General features: G+C 39.2%; 2 protein-coding genes across 3 annotated transcripts in view; both read left to right on the top strand.

The window, feature by feature from the left end:
• Window positions 1-15,382, top strand: part of LOC100346530 (olfactory receptor 2A12) — a 76,488-nt gene that overhangs the window by 38,322 nt on the left and 22,784 nt on the right. The gene's annotated exons all lie outside the window — the stretch shown is intronic.
• The window catches only part of LOC100346789 (olfactory receptor 2A25), a 65,942-nt gene that overhangs the window by 38,371 nt on the left and 12,189 nt on the right, over window positions 1-15,382 (top strand). The window contains 3 exon segments of the mRNA XM_017342673.3: window positions 12,462-12,482; window positions 14,574-15,174; window positions 15,176-15,380. Coding sequence (XP_017198162.3) covers window positions 14,578-15,174; window positions 15,176-15,380 — 802 coding nt within the window. The 5' untranslated portion in view covers window positions 12,462-12,482; window positions 14,574-14,577.

The following is a 15,382-nucleotide window of genomic DNA, read 5'->3' as shown; positions in this document are numbered from 1 at the left end:
CAGCCCTTGTCCTGACTGTTGATGTACAATGTAATACTTTATCCATTTTAGTATTTTTTTATTCTAGTGGTATTAGTTGAACTCTGTAATTAACACACAATTATTCTTAGGTGTTTAAATTTTAACTGAAAAGTGATCCCTGTTAGGAATTTGGAAAACATTTTGCTGAGTGAATTAAGCCAGTCCCAAAGGGACAAATATCATATATTCTCTCTGATCGGACACAACTAACCGAGCACCAAAAAGGAAACCTGTTAAAGTGAAATGAACACTATGAGAAACAGTGATTTGATCAGCCCTTACCCTGACTGTTGATGAACAACTTAATACGTTATCCCTCTTAGTATTCTTTTTGTTTGTTCTACTTAATACTTTTGGTTGAATACTGCAATCAATACACAGTTATTCTCAAGTGTTGAAACTTAACTGAAAAGTGATCGCTGTTAAATATAAGAGTGGGAATAAGAGAGGCAAGAGACGTGCAATTTGGGACATGCTCAAGCTGACTTGCCCCAAATGGTAGAGTTAGAAACATACCAGGGGATTCCAATTCAATCCCATCAAGGTGGCATGTACCAATGCCATCTCACTATTCCAAGTGATCAATTTCAGTTCACAATTGATCATAATGAAAGGACTAAGAGTCAAAGGGATCACATAAACAAGAATAGTGTCTGCAAATACTAGCTGATAGAATAAAAAAGGGAGAGAACGATCCAACATGGGAAGGGAGATACTCAGCAGACTCACAGAATGGCAGATGTCCTAAACAGTACTCTGGCCTCAGAATCAGCCCTTAAGGCACGCGGATCTGGCTGAAAAGCCCATGAGAGTATTTCAGGCATGGAAAGCCAAGATACTCTGCCAAAAAAAATGACCTAAATGAAAGATCTCCACGAGTGAGATCCCAGTGGAAAGAACAGGTCATCAAAGAAGGAGGTTCTCTGAAGGGAGGAGAGAACTTCCACTTTGACTACGACCTTGTCTAAATATGATCAGAGTGGGTGAACTCAAAAGGCTTCCATAGACTTGGCAACTCATGACAAGAGCCTAGGGTGATTACTAATGCCATAAACAAGACAGCCAATTGTTAAGTCAACAACAGGAGTCACTGTGCGCTTACTCTTCATGTAGGATCTCTGTCTTTAATGTCCTCTACATTGTGATTTAAAGCTATAACTAGGGGCGGAACGAAGATGGCGGAATAGTGAGTGCGCGCACCGATAGTGCGGGAAAATTTAGTTTAATAAAAGGGGACTTACAGTAGCCTCAGTAAAAGAACCAGGAAAATATTGCAGAGGAAACTCTCCTGGATCGAGTGGCTGTGAATCAGAGGACCTACTGGGAGAACAAGGTCGCCCACCGCGCGGAAGCCGAGCCGTGGGAGCCGCGGGTGCCGCGGAAGCCGCAGGGTCTGCGCGCCAGTGCAGGAAGGGGAGTGCATGTCACACAGACGCCAGCAGGGAGAGTTGGGATGTCCAGGGCTCCGAGTCCACACATCGGCGCTGGAAGGGGAGGTGAGCTCAATAACCCGAGACATTGGCGGGGAAACGGGGTCAGAATCTACAGGGGAGCCAGAAAGTGCAGCAGACTCACTACCGGAAAGAAGGAAAAAAAGGTTTGTGTTTCTCTCTCCGCCAACATTGCAAAGGTTGCAAGGCTGCAAGGCTTTAAGAATTCGCAAGAGACAAAGAGCAGGCCCCCTCTCTGGATTTACATATCAACAGGGGAGAGCTAAGGAACTGAGTCACTACAATTCAGTAGCCTAGGCAACCCAGTGGGAGTCCAGAGGAGCCTACACAGACTCTTTGGGTATAAGCCAGTGACTGGAAGCTAAATACCATCAGTTCTGCACAGCCTTGCCATGCGGTATTACTTACCCCCTGAATAAATAAAATAAATAAATAAATAAATAAATAAATAAATAAAGAGAGAGATTTACCACGCATAACCTGAGGGTGTCACCTTTGCACACCCTTAACCAGGAAGAACCAAGCAGAGCTCTCAGACCGCACCCATCTCAAGCCTCCAAGGCTCCTCCAACAGCAGGCAGTCCACTTAACACGGACATAGTATAAAATAAAATAAAAAAATTTAAAAAAAAAGCGCAGTGACGAAAGAAGAATTAACTATGCCAAGCAACAAACACAGAAATCGAGGGAACAAGATCAACGATGACACTATGATGCCTCCAAATACACAAAACACCCCAAACAAAGATTATGATGATGATGAGATAGAAGAAATGCAAGATACGGATTTCAAAAAATTTATGATAAGAACATTTAGAAGTTTTCAAAAGCAAATCCTTGAGCTACAGAAATCCTTATTGGACAAGATTGAAAATCTCTCTCGTGAAAATGAAATTTTAAGGAAGAATCAAAATGAAATGCAGAAACTAGTAGAACAGGAAAGTGTGATAGTGAAGAGAAATCAAAATGAAATGAAGAGCTCAATAGATCAAATGACAAACACTTTAGAAAGCCTTAAAAACAGAATGGGTGAAGCAGAAGAGAGAATATCGGACTTAGAAGATAGAGCACAGGAAAACATACAGTCAAACCAAAGAAAAGAAGAGGAAATTAGAAATCTAAAAAATATTGTCGGGAATCTTCAGGATACTATTAAAAAAAAACCAACATTCGAGTTCTAGGAGTTCCTGAAGGCATGGAGAGAGAGAAAGGATTAGAAGGCCTTTTTAGTGAGATACTAGCAGATAACTTTCTAGGTTTGGAGAAGGACAGAGACATCCTAGTACAGGAAGCTCATAGAACCCCTATTAAACATGACCAAAAGAGATCCTCACCACGACACGTGGTAATTAAACTTACCACAGTGAAACATAAAGAAAAGATCCTAAAATGTGCAAGAGAGAAACGTCAGATTACTCTCAGAGGATCTCCAATCAGACTCACAGCAGACTTCTCATCAGAAACACTACAGGCTAGGAGGGAATGGCGACACATAGCACAGGTGCTAAGTGAGAAAAATTGTCAGCCCAGAATATTCTATCCTGCCAAGCTCTCATTTGTGAATGAAGGTGAAATAAAGACCTTTCACAGCAAACAGAAATTGAAAGACTTTGTGGCCACTCGTCCGGCCCTGCCAAAGATACTTAAAGATGTGTTACACACAGAAACACACAAACACGGCCATCAATATGAAAGAAGGGAAAGGAAGAACACCTACCAGTAAAAGAGCATGGGAAGCTCAAAGCATATACTACAAAATATCTCCGGGAAAATGGCAGGGCAAAATCACTACGTATCAATAGTCACATTAAACATTAATGGTCTGAATTCTTCAGTTAAAAGACACCGATTGGCCGATTGGCTCAAAGAACACAACGCAACTATTTGTTGCCTACAAGAAACACATCTCTAACAAAGAGGCATGCAGACTTAAAGTGAAAGGTTGGAAAAAGATATTCCATGCCAACAGAAACCAAAAAAAAAAGCAGGTGTAGCCATATTAATATCAGACAAAATAAACTTTAATACAAAAACTGTTAAGAGAGACAAAGAGGGACACTATATAATGATTAAGGGTTCAATTCAACAGGAAGATGTAACTATTATAAATGTATATGCACCTAATTACAGGGCACCGGTCTATTTAAAAGATATGTTAAGGGACTTAAAGGGAGATTTAGATTCCAATACAATAGTACTGGGGGACTTCAATACTCCATTCTCAGAAATAGACAGATCATCCGGACAGAAGATCAACAAGGAAACAGCAAATTTAATTGACACTATTGCCCAAATGGATCTAACAGATATCTACAGAACTTTCAATCCTACATCTAAAGACTTCACATTCTTCTCAGCAGTGCATGGAACCTTCTCTAGGATTGATCACATACTAGGTCATAAAGCAAGTCTCAGCAAATTTAAAAGAATTAGAATCATACCATGCAGCTTCTCAGACCACAGCGGAATGAAGCTGGAAATTGGAAACTCAGGAAACCCCAGAAAGTATGCGAACACATGGAGACTGAACAACATGCTCCTGAATGAACACTGGGTCATTCAAGAAATCAAAAGAGAAATCAAAAATTTTCTGGAAGTAAATGAAGATAACAACACAACATATCAAAACTTATGGGATACGGCAAAAGCAGTATTGAGAGGCAAGTTTATAGCAATAGGGCCTATATCAAGAAATTGGAAAGGTACCAAATAAATGAGCTTTCAGCGCATCTCAAGGACCTAGAAAAACTGCAGCAAACCAAACCCAAATCTAGTAGGAGAAGAGAAATAATTAAAATCAGAGAAGAAATTAACAGGATTGAATCCAAAAAAAACACTACAAAAAATCAGCCAAGTGAGAAGCTGGTTTTTTGAAAAAATAGACAAAATTGACACTCCATTGGCCCAACTAACTAAAAAACGAAGAGAAAAGACCTAAATCAATAAAATCAGAGATGAAAAAGGAAACGTAACAACAGACACCACAGAAATAAAAAGAATCATCAGAAATTACTACAAGGACCTGTATGCCAGCAAACAGGTAAATCTATCAGAAATGGATAGATTCCTGGACACATGCAATCTACCAAAATTGAACCCTGAAGACATAGAAAACCTAAATAGACCCATAACTGAAACAGAAATTGAAACAGTAATAAAGGCCCTCCCAACAAAGAAAAGCCCAGGACCAGATGGATTCACTGCTGAATTCTACCAGACATTGAAAGAAGAACTAACTCCAATTCTTCTCAAACTATTCAGAACAAACGAAAAAGAGGGAATCCTCCCAAATTCTTTCTATGAAGCCAGCATCACCTTAATCCCTAAGCCAGAGAAAGATGCAGCACTGAAAGAAAATTATAGACCAATATCCCTGATGAACATAGACACAAAAATCCTCAATAAAATTCTGGCTAATAGAATACAACAACACATCAGGAAAATCATTCACCCAGACCAAGTGGGATTCATCCCTGGTATGCAGGGATGGTTCAACATTCGCAAATCAATGTGATTCACCACATTAACAAACTGCAAAAGAAAAACCATATGATTATCTAAATTGATGCAGAGAAAGCATTTGATAAAATTCAACACCCTTTCATGATGAAAACTCTAAGTAAATGGGGTATAGAAGGAACATTCCTCAATATAATCAAAGCAATTTATAAAAAACCCATGGCCAGCATCCTATTGAATGGGGAAAAGTTGGAAGCATTTCCACTGAGATCTGGCACCAGGCAGGGATGCCCACTCTCACCACTGCTATTTAACATAGTTCTGGAAGTTTTAGCCAGAGCCATCCGACAAGAAAAAGAAATCCAAGGAATACAAATTGAGAAGGAAGAAGTCAAACTATCCCTCTTTGCACATGATATGATTCTTTACTTAGAGGATCCAAAGAACTCTACTAAGAGACTATTGGAACTCATAGAGGAGTTTGGCAAAGTGTCAGGATATAAAAAAAAGCACAAAAATCAACAGCCTTTGTATATACAAGCAATGCCATGGCTGAGAAAGAACTGCTAAGATCAATCCCATTCACAATAGCTACAAAAACAATCAAATACCTTGGAATAAACTTAACCAAGGACGTAAAAAACTTCTACGATGAGAATTACAAAATCTTAAAGAAAGAAATAGAAGAGGATACCAAGAAATGGAAAAATCTTCCATGCTCATGGATTGGAAGAATCAACATCATCAAAATGCCCATTCTCCCAAAAGCAATTTATAGATTCAATGCAATTCCAATCAGGATACCAAAGACATTCTTCTTAGATCTAGAAAAAATGATGCTGAAATTCATATGGAGGCACAAGAGACCTCGAATAGCTAAAGCAATCTTGTACAACAAAAACAAAGCCGGAGGCATCACAATACCAGATTTCAGGACATACTACAGGGCAGTTGTAATCAAAACAGCATGGTACTAGTACAGAAACAGATGGATAGACCAATGGAACAGAATTGAAACACCAGAAATCAACCCAAACATCTACAGCCAACTTATATTTGACCAAGGATCTAAGCCAATTCCTGGAGCAAGGACAGTCTATTCAATAAATGGTGCTGGGAAAACTGGATTTCCACATGCAGAAGCATGAAGCAAGACCCCTACCTTACACCTTACACAAAAATCCACTCAACATGGATTAAAGACCTAAATCTACGACCTGACACCATCAAGGTATTAGAGAATATTGGAGAAACCCTTCAAGATATTGGCACAGGCAAAGAGTTTCTGGAAAAGACCCGGGAGGCACAGGCAGTTAAAGCCAAAATCAACTAATGGGATTGCATCAAATTGAGAAGTTTCTGTACTGAAAAAGAAACAGTCAGGAGAGTGAGGAGACAACTGACAGAATGGGAAAAAATATTTGCAAACTATGCAACAGATAAAGGGTTAATAACCAGAATCTACAAAGAGATCAAGAAACTCCTCAAAAACAAAACAAACAACCCACTTAAGAGATGGACCAAGGACTTAAACAGACGTTTTTCAAAGGAGGAAATCCAAATGGCCAACAGGCACGTGAAAAAATGTTCAAGGTCACTAGCCATTTAGGAAATGCAAATCAAAACCACAATGAGGTTTCACCTCACCCCGGTTAGAATGGCTCACATACAGAAATCTACCAACAACAGATGCTGGCGAGGATGCGGGGAAAAAGGGACACTAACCCACTGTTGGTGGGAATGCAAATTGGTGAAGCCACTATGGAAGTCAGTCTGGAGATTCCTCAGAAACCTGAATATAACCCTAACATTCGACCCAGCCATCCCACTCCTTGGAATTTATCCAAAGGAATTTAAATTGGCAAACAAAAAAGTGGTCTGTACCCTAATGTTTATCGCAGCACAATTCACAATATCCAAGACCTGGAACCAACCTAAATGCCCATCAACGGTAGACTGGATAAAGAAATTATGGGATATGTATTCTTTAGAATACTATACCGCAGTAAGAAACAACGAAATCCAGTCATTTGCAACAAAATGGAGGAATCTGGAACACATAATGCTGAGTGAAGTAAGCCAGTCCCAAAGGGACAAATACCATATGTTCTCCCTGATCGGTGACAACTGGCTGAACACCAAAAAGGAAACCTGTTGAAGTGAAATGGACACTATGAGAAATGGTGACTTGATTAGCATAGCCCTGACTGTTAATGAACAACTTAATACGTTATCCCTCTTAGTATTTTTTTTGTCTGTTCTACTTAATATGACTGGTTTAATTCTGTAATTATCACACAGTTATTCTTAAGTGTTGAAAATTAACTGAAATGTGATCCCTGTTAAACATAAGAGTGGGAATAAGAGAGGGAAGAGATGTATAATTTGGGACATGCTGAAGCTGACTTGCCCCAAATGGTAGAGTTAGAAACATACCAGGGGATTCCAATTCAATCCCATCAAGGTGGCATGTACCAATGCCATCTCACTATTCCAAGTGATCCATTTCAGTTCACAATTGATCATAATGAAAGGACTAAGAGTCAAAGGGAGCACATAAACAAGTCTAGTACCTGTTAACACTAACCGATAGAATAAATAGAGGGGAGAGTGACCCAACATGGGAAGGGAGATACTCAGCAGACTCATAGAATGGCAGATGTCCTAAACAGCACTCTGGCCTCAGAATCTGCCCTAAAGGCATTCGGATCTGGCTGAAAAGCCCATGAGAGTATTTCAGGCATGGAAAGCCAAGACACTCTGGCAAAAAGATCTCTGTGTGTGAGATCCCAGTGGAAAGAACAGGTCTTCAAAGAAGGAGGTACCTTTCTCTGAAGGGAGGAGAGAACCTCCACTTTGACTATGACCTTGTCTAAACAAGATAAGAGTCGGAGAACTCAGAGGGCTTCCATAGCCTTGGAAACTCATGACTGGAGCATAGGGAGATTACTGATGCCATAGACAGGAGTGTCAATTTGTAAAGTCAACAACAGGAGTCACTGTGCACTTACTCCTCATGTAGGATCTCTGTCCTTAGTGTGCTGTACATTGATATTTAATACTATAACGAGTACTCAAACAGTATATTTCACTTTGTGTTTCTATGGGGGTGCAAACTGTTGAAATCTTTACTTAATGCATACTAAACTGATCTTCTGTAAAAAAAAAAAAAGAAATTAGCAATTCCCAACTTGACTCTCACTGGGATTAAACATGACAATAGGTCTGATCTGATTTCATCATCATTTAAAAAATCATCTATCATTTTTCACTTTATGTTTCTGTGTGGGAGCAAACTGTTGAAATCCTTATTTAATGTATACTAAGCTGATCTTCTGTATATTAAGATAATCGAAAATGAATCTTGATGTGAATGGAAGGGGAGAGGGATTGGGAAAGGGGAGGGTTGTGGGTGGGAGGGACGTTATGGGGGGAAGCCATTGTAATCCATAAGCCATACTTTGGAAATTTATACTCATTAAATAAAAGTTAAAAAGAAAAAAGAAAAAAAAGCTATAACTAGTACTCAAACAGTATTTTACACTTTGTGTTTCTATTTGGTTGCAAACTGTTGCAATCTTTACTTAATATATGCTAAACTGATCTATGTATATAAAGAGAATTGAAAATGAATCTTGATGTGAATGGAAGAGGAGAGGGAGCTGGAAAGGGGAGGGTTGCGGGTGGGAGAGAAATTATGGGCGGGAAGCCATTGTAATCCATAAGCTGTACTTTGGAAATTTATATTCATTAAATAAAAGTTAAAAAAAAATATGTACACACAGCACTGTAGTCTTCTTTTTTTTTCTTCACAGGCAGGGTGGACAGTGAGAGACAGAGACAGAGAGAAAGGTCTTCCTTTGCCGTTGGTTCACCCTCCAATGGCCGCCACGGCTGGCGCGCTGCGGCCAGTGCACCGCTCTGATCCGATGGCAGGAGCCAGGTACTTATCCTGGTCTCCCATGGGGTGCAGGGCTCAAGCACTTGGGCCATCCTCCACTGCATTCCCTGGCCACAGCAGAGAGCTGGCCTGGAAGAGGGGCAACCGGGACAGAATCCGGCACCCCGACCGGGACTGGAATCCTGTGTGCCGGCGCTGCAAGGCGGAGGATTAGCCTAGTGAGCCGCGGCGCCGGCCCAAGCACTGTAGTCTTAATGCTGAATTTAAAAAAAAGCATTTAAATAAAAAGATTAGCAAGCCCAACTTTCACAGTGGGACATAGAAAAATGCTCTCTGCTTCCTATCATGTTTCTTGCCAATATATTTTATGAGGCAGCAGATAATGGCCCAAGTGCTTGGGCTCCTGGCACCGATGTGGGAGACCCAAATGAAGCTGTGGCTGCTGGTTTTTGCCTGGCCTAAGTTTGTCTGCTCAGGTATTTGTGGAGTGAACCAGTGGATGAAAGATGATATGTATGCGTGTGCGTCTGTTTCTCCCTCTATTCCCTCCTAGCTCTCTTTCCGATAAATGAACATTTTTTGAAAAGTGATGGCAATAAAATAGATGACTCACCAGACTAAAAGAGGAGAAAGGTCTGTAAATACAGTGCTAGTAACAAAAAGCTATATAACCGAAACATAGGGCTTTAAAAATAATAATAGAGGGGCCAGCGCCGTGGCTCACTTGGCTAATCCTCTGCCTGCGGCACGGAATCCCATATGGGCCCCAGGTTCTAGTCCTGGTTGCTCCTCTTCCAGTCCAGCTCTCTGCTGTGGCCCGGGAAGGCAGTGGATGATGGCCCAAGTGCTTGGGCACCTGCACCCACGTGGGAAACCAGGAAGAAGCACCTGGTTCCTGGCTTCAGATCGGTGTAGCTCCGGCCGTAGCCGCCATTTGGAGGGTGAACCAACGGAAGGAAGACCTTTCTCTCTGTCTCTCCTTCTCACTGTCTGTAACTCTACCTGTCAAATAAATAAATAAAAAATGTTTTAAAAATAATAATAGAATACTATGAATAAAATTTATCTCAAGATATTACTTACTGTTTATGATTTAATTTATTGTAAAGGCAGAGAGAGAGAGCAAGTGAGCTACCATCTGCTGGTTCATTCCCCAAATATTTGCAACAACGAGGGCTGGCTGAAACTGAAGCAAGCAGCTGGGACCTCCGTGTGGTTCTCCCACATAGGTAGCAGAGGCCTAACTACCCAGGCCATAATCTGCTGCCTTGCAGGGTGTACATTATTAGGAAATGGGAACTGAGAGTGGATCCAGCACTTGACCCAGGCAGTCTGATATGGGATGTAGGGGTCCCAAGTGGTATCTTAACCTCTAGGTTAAATGCCCACACCAGCACATATTAAACTTCCTTCTGAAAAATATAAAATCCAAATAATAATAAACATTCAAAAATATCAAATTGATGACCATAGTTCTCCTATAACCAGAGAACACCGAGCCATATATTTTTAGAGGAAATCTTATTGGTGTTCAAATGACTGCTAATTTTCATATTATGTAAAACCTTTTGAGAACAAAAGGGACAGCTATCTGGTTGGTTGTATAATACTGATACTAAGAGCATAAATGGAAAGAAGAAATATAATTCATTGTATAAGTCTGGAAGTAGACATAAATACAAACATTTCAATAAAAAACTAATAAACCAAATGTAGCATTTTAAATAGCAAATAAAACAGAAATTCAGGTAAAATATTATGAGATAAATGGGAACCTTATATACTTTAAAATGAGACATGGAAGAAAGTTTAGCCAATGGGTTTGTATGTTTAATAAGTTGGGACATCAGGTAATAGTAATGGTTCCTGTGAGGTCACCGTGCCCTTGGACATCAGTATGAAGGAGTAGCATCACTCCAGTACTTAAGAGTACAGTTTGAACTCTAACAATCATCCTACCCAATAGGTGGGAGAAGGAAAAGTTCATTTCAGATTGTCTGTGAGTGAACTCTCTCAGGGCAAAAAATAATTGATTTATTAATTCTCAACTGGTTGTTACATAAATTAAGATAGATAACTTTAGGAAATTACACTCTGCTTCCTTTATATTTGTATATGAAAATGGATTTAGATAAAAGAATTAAAAATCAATGCATAAAATGACCATCAAGTGATCTCAGTTGTAGTCCCTGAAATTAAAATACAGTGTCAGTTCTTTTCAGAAGGAAGAAAAAATAGTTGTAGTCATAGGCCTTAGGGGATCTTGAGCTCTCTTTGCCCCCTTGGGCTCAAAATCACTGGAAATTAAAGAACAGAGATTGTTTTCTGATGAGAATATTCCTTCTTTGTTTTGACTCTAGTTACATCCTACAAAATAGGACTTAACAAGCCCCTTTGGGACGACTGATCCACTTTTCTGACTTCTTAATCTGTTCCTACAACTTCTTGCTACCTGGTCTTATTTTGTGAATTGTATTTCTTAAGGAGACTTGATTTTCAAAAAAAAAATGTATCAGATACATGTTCAGGTAAGGTATAACAAAACTCAAACAAACCTGAGGAGGGTGGGAATAATGATTGGGCTACACCTACACTAAATACCAATTAATCTATCAAAGGGTTAGTAAGTGGGGAAATGTTGGAGTTCTTACAACTATAGTTAATCTGAGTTTGTGGCCACTATAATGCATGAAGAGGTTAATAGAAGTCATTCTACTGCTTCTTAAATTTGCAGACACGGCTCCTATGGTGAGTGAAGAAGTCATCAGCTTGGGTCTCTTTCTTTGAGTCTCCCTCCCAGGAAAATCAGAGGGAAGAATAGGGAGAGCCCCTTCTCCAGGGCAGGGGCAGGTAGCAGCGTGTATGTGGTGGAATTTCCTCCACCTCAGCCAGACTTTCAGGGCATTCTGAGAGGCATCTGAGCCAAGCAGAGGATAAAATCAACGTTCAGCCTCCGTTGGCCAATTTTCTTCCAAGGATTTTCTTGGAGAAGGGTTTCAACACTAACTTACAGGTGTTCTTTACATCTTCATGAAGTGTCACCCAACTCACATCATTTCTCATTTTTAGTTGTAAGCCACGAGTAAGTTTCCTGTCATATCCAATCTTTGTTCATCATGCATCTTCAGCTAGACTAAAACTACCATGCAAATTGCAGTTGTTCTTGTTTTTTAATGTCAAGTTTCTGTGATTTATAGACTGATGCTTTCATGATAATTTAAAATTACAATTTCCCTTAGATACACCTATTATGGATAATTTAATTCGATGCCTCTTGTGTTGAATTTCTTGTCTGGATTTTAGGATTAAGAACTGTTTGAGAGATTTGCTTAATAGTTTCTATTGCCTCATGATATTCAGATGTGATTTCATAAAGTAATTGGCCTAATCAGCTACAAAATGGATGTTTGTTTATGGAAGAATAATTTCCTGATGGCTTTACTTTTGAACATGAAATTCCTTTTTCTAAAATGAATATGAAAATTAACATATTTGTGAGCCCTTGAACAGTATTATCAATCCCAGCAAGTTAAATGTATCAGCAAGCATGAAGTGTTCTATACACACATATTTAGCAGGATAAAACATGTGTTCAGTAATACCTGTCTGTTTTGTCTTTTGTGTTTTAGCTTCCTGGAGATAGGAAGAAGGTGAGTGGATACTCATTGCCATTACTCTGTGCCTTTATCATATGAAATTCTAGAAATAGCATTACTATCTTCATTGGCCCCAGATACTGAAAGAATGCTGAATGGACATCAGAGCCCATTGAATCCTACACTGGGAAAGGACCTTAGAATTTTTCTAGATCAATTCTTCACCCAAGCAGGAATCACATGCTGAATAGATGGCTAATCAATTTATGATTTACAACATTTGCTGACATAAATTTCATTCCTATGAAAAGGATCAATTTTCAAGGAAGTGATTCCAGTTGTTAGAGTTGTTTCTTGGACAAAGATAATATAATTTATCAATAATTCCTGCTATCAATTCTGAAACCTCCTGTGGAGACTTACCTTCTGAAACCTTCCAAATATTCATTCATCAGAAAATTTGAATGAGGAATTCACTGATAGCAACACAAGTATAAATTTTTCTGACATTTTATTTTGATGAAATTCAAATGGATTCTGGAGTGAAGAAAGATATAGAGTGAAAGAGACAAGAAAACAAAATCAATAGTTTAAAAATTACAATGATTTGAGTCCCCAACATGCTTTGTTGGGGAAGCACTTTATAACATTGATAAGCCACAAAAAATCTAAAGATTCATCATAATTAATAACTATTTTACATTATGGCTAAGAAGCTATAAAACCTGTTAAACATTATATGAGTCTATACTTAGACATTGAGTTCTAACCTTGAATATAATATTGTTTAGATTACAGGCTATGACCCATCATGAAAACATTCCAGCATTTGTATTAATGAATTAGATTAAAATGGACCAGAGTAAAATAGAAAGTAACAGGGCATTATGCAGAGTAAACCTTTACATATTTAAAATATGTGTATATGTACTGGGTAGACATTTCTTCCTGTAGGATATGACCAAAAAAAATGGAAATTGCCAAGTATTGGGAAATTTTAAAAGTTTGTGGGAAAAAAATGGATTTAAAAGCCAGGCACTTCATGTTCTCTCTCATATGTGGAAGTTAAAAATAATAATAATTGTTGAACTGAAATTAAGATAGTTATTACCAGAGGCTAGGAATGAAATAAGCTGGATACTGGGCACTAAAACACACTCAAATAGAAGTAACATGTTCTGCTGTTCCCTAGCACAGTGGGGTAGTTGTGGTTCACAGCAGTGTATTTTATATTGTATAAAGAACTGGTGGAGAGAAGTTGATGGGCTCCAAACACAAATAAAAAATAAGGACTATGATTGGCTTATGATAGGTATATATGTATAAGCATTATATGTTTTTAAAAAGAAAGAAAATGAGAGAGACAATATTTTTTAAAAATCCACATTCCATGAATGTTTGTGGACCATTTGTGTAGATAAATAAATGGATATATGTAAAAATAAAAATGTACATACAAAGAATAAGTAGGTGGCCAAAAAGTACATTCAGGTCATGAGATAACACTAGTAAAGTAGAACAACTGTGGCACAAAAACTAAAAAAAAAAAAAAAAAACTCTTTAAGTCCAACCAAAGTTATGGCTAACTGTCATTGCTGTCATTGTATTATTCAAGATCAGTAAAGATCATAAGTCACACTCCTCTTCCCTCTTTTCATTCTTATATCTAGCTATAAAAAACCCCAGCACACATTCAAACCATGGACCCAGGATTGCAAGGCAGGAATACACACAGCAGAGGTCTGATACAACTATCACCAACTGAGAAAATTGTCCACTGCTATGAATGGCAATTTAACATTAACAAAGTTTGAACTGTGGTAAAAGTTGCTTTGAAAAAAGAAGTGAAATTTACTAAGCACTGTAATATATTAACATTTAATTTGTCATAGGTCACACAACTTCCTTCTATTTCATGTGTAAATCATTACTTTCACATAGTAAGTCATTAAGAGATCAAAATGTCTATATTTAATAATTTTAAATACTTTTAATATTTTAATGATTTTATAATAATCATTTGTAATATCAACATGAAAAGTGTTTTCTTAGGAAATATTCAAATAGTGTGACACATGGTTGTAGCATGTTTCAGCACTTGGTCCAGACGTTCTGACTTGGTGAGCTCCCTTGTGTCTTCCACAGGATAATGGCAGGAAATCAGACCATGATCACAGAGTTCATCCTACTGGGTTTTCCCCTTGGCCCAAGGACTCAGGTATGCCTCTTTGGGCTCTTCTTGCTGTTCTACACCCTCACGCTGCTAGGGAATGGGATCATTCTGGGACTCATCTGGCTGGACTCCAGACTGCACACCACCATGTACTTCTTCCTCTCACACTTGGCTGTTGTTGACATTGCCTACGCCTGCAACACGGTGCCCCAGATGCTGGCGAACCTCCTGAATCCAGCCAGGCCCATCTCCTTTGCTGGCTGCCTAACACAAACCTTTCTTGTTTTGACTTTCGCTCACACTGAATGTCTTCTCCTGGTACTGATGTCCTATGATCGGTATGTGGCCATCTGCCAGCCTCTCCGATATTCTGCCATCATGAGCTGGAGAGTGTGTGTCACCCTGGCTGTGACTTCCTGGATGTTAGGAGTCTTTTTGGCCCTGGTACATCTGGTGTTACTTCTACCATTGCCCTTCTGTGGACCGCAGAAAGTTCATCACTTTTTCTGTGAAATTAGAGCTGTTCTCAAACTTGCCTGTAAAGACACCCACATCAATGAGGTCATGGTTTTGGGCAGGGGCAGTCTCTGTGCTAGTGGGACCCTTTTCTGCAATTGTGGCATCCTACATTCATATTCTGTGGGCCATCCTATAGATACAGTCAGGGGAGGGGCGCCAGAAAGCCTTTTCCACCTGCTCCTCCCACCTCAGTGTGGTTGGGCTTTTTTATGGCACAGCCATTATTATGTATGTTGGGCCCCAACATGGGAATGCAAAGGAG

Source organism: Oryctolagus cuniculus, chromosome 3 (genome assembly GCF_964237555.1).
Source record: "Oryctolagus cuniculus chromosome 3, mOryCun1.1, whole genome shotgun sequence".
Lineage (NCBI taxonomy): Eukaryota > Metazoa > Chordata > Mammalia > Lagomorpha > Leporidae > Oryctolagus > Oryctolagus cuniculus.
The sequence above is the reverse complement of the archived record's forward strand: the minus strand, read 5'-3'. Positions and strand labels throughout refer to the sequence as shown.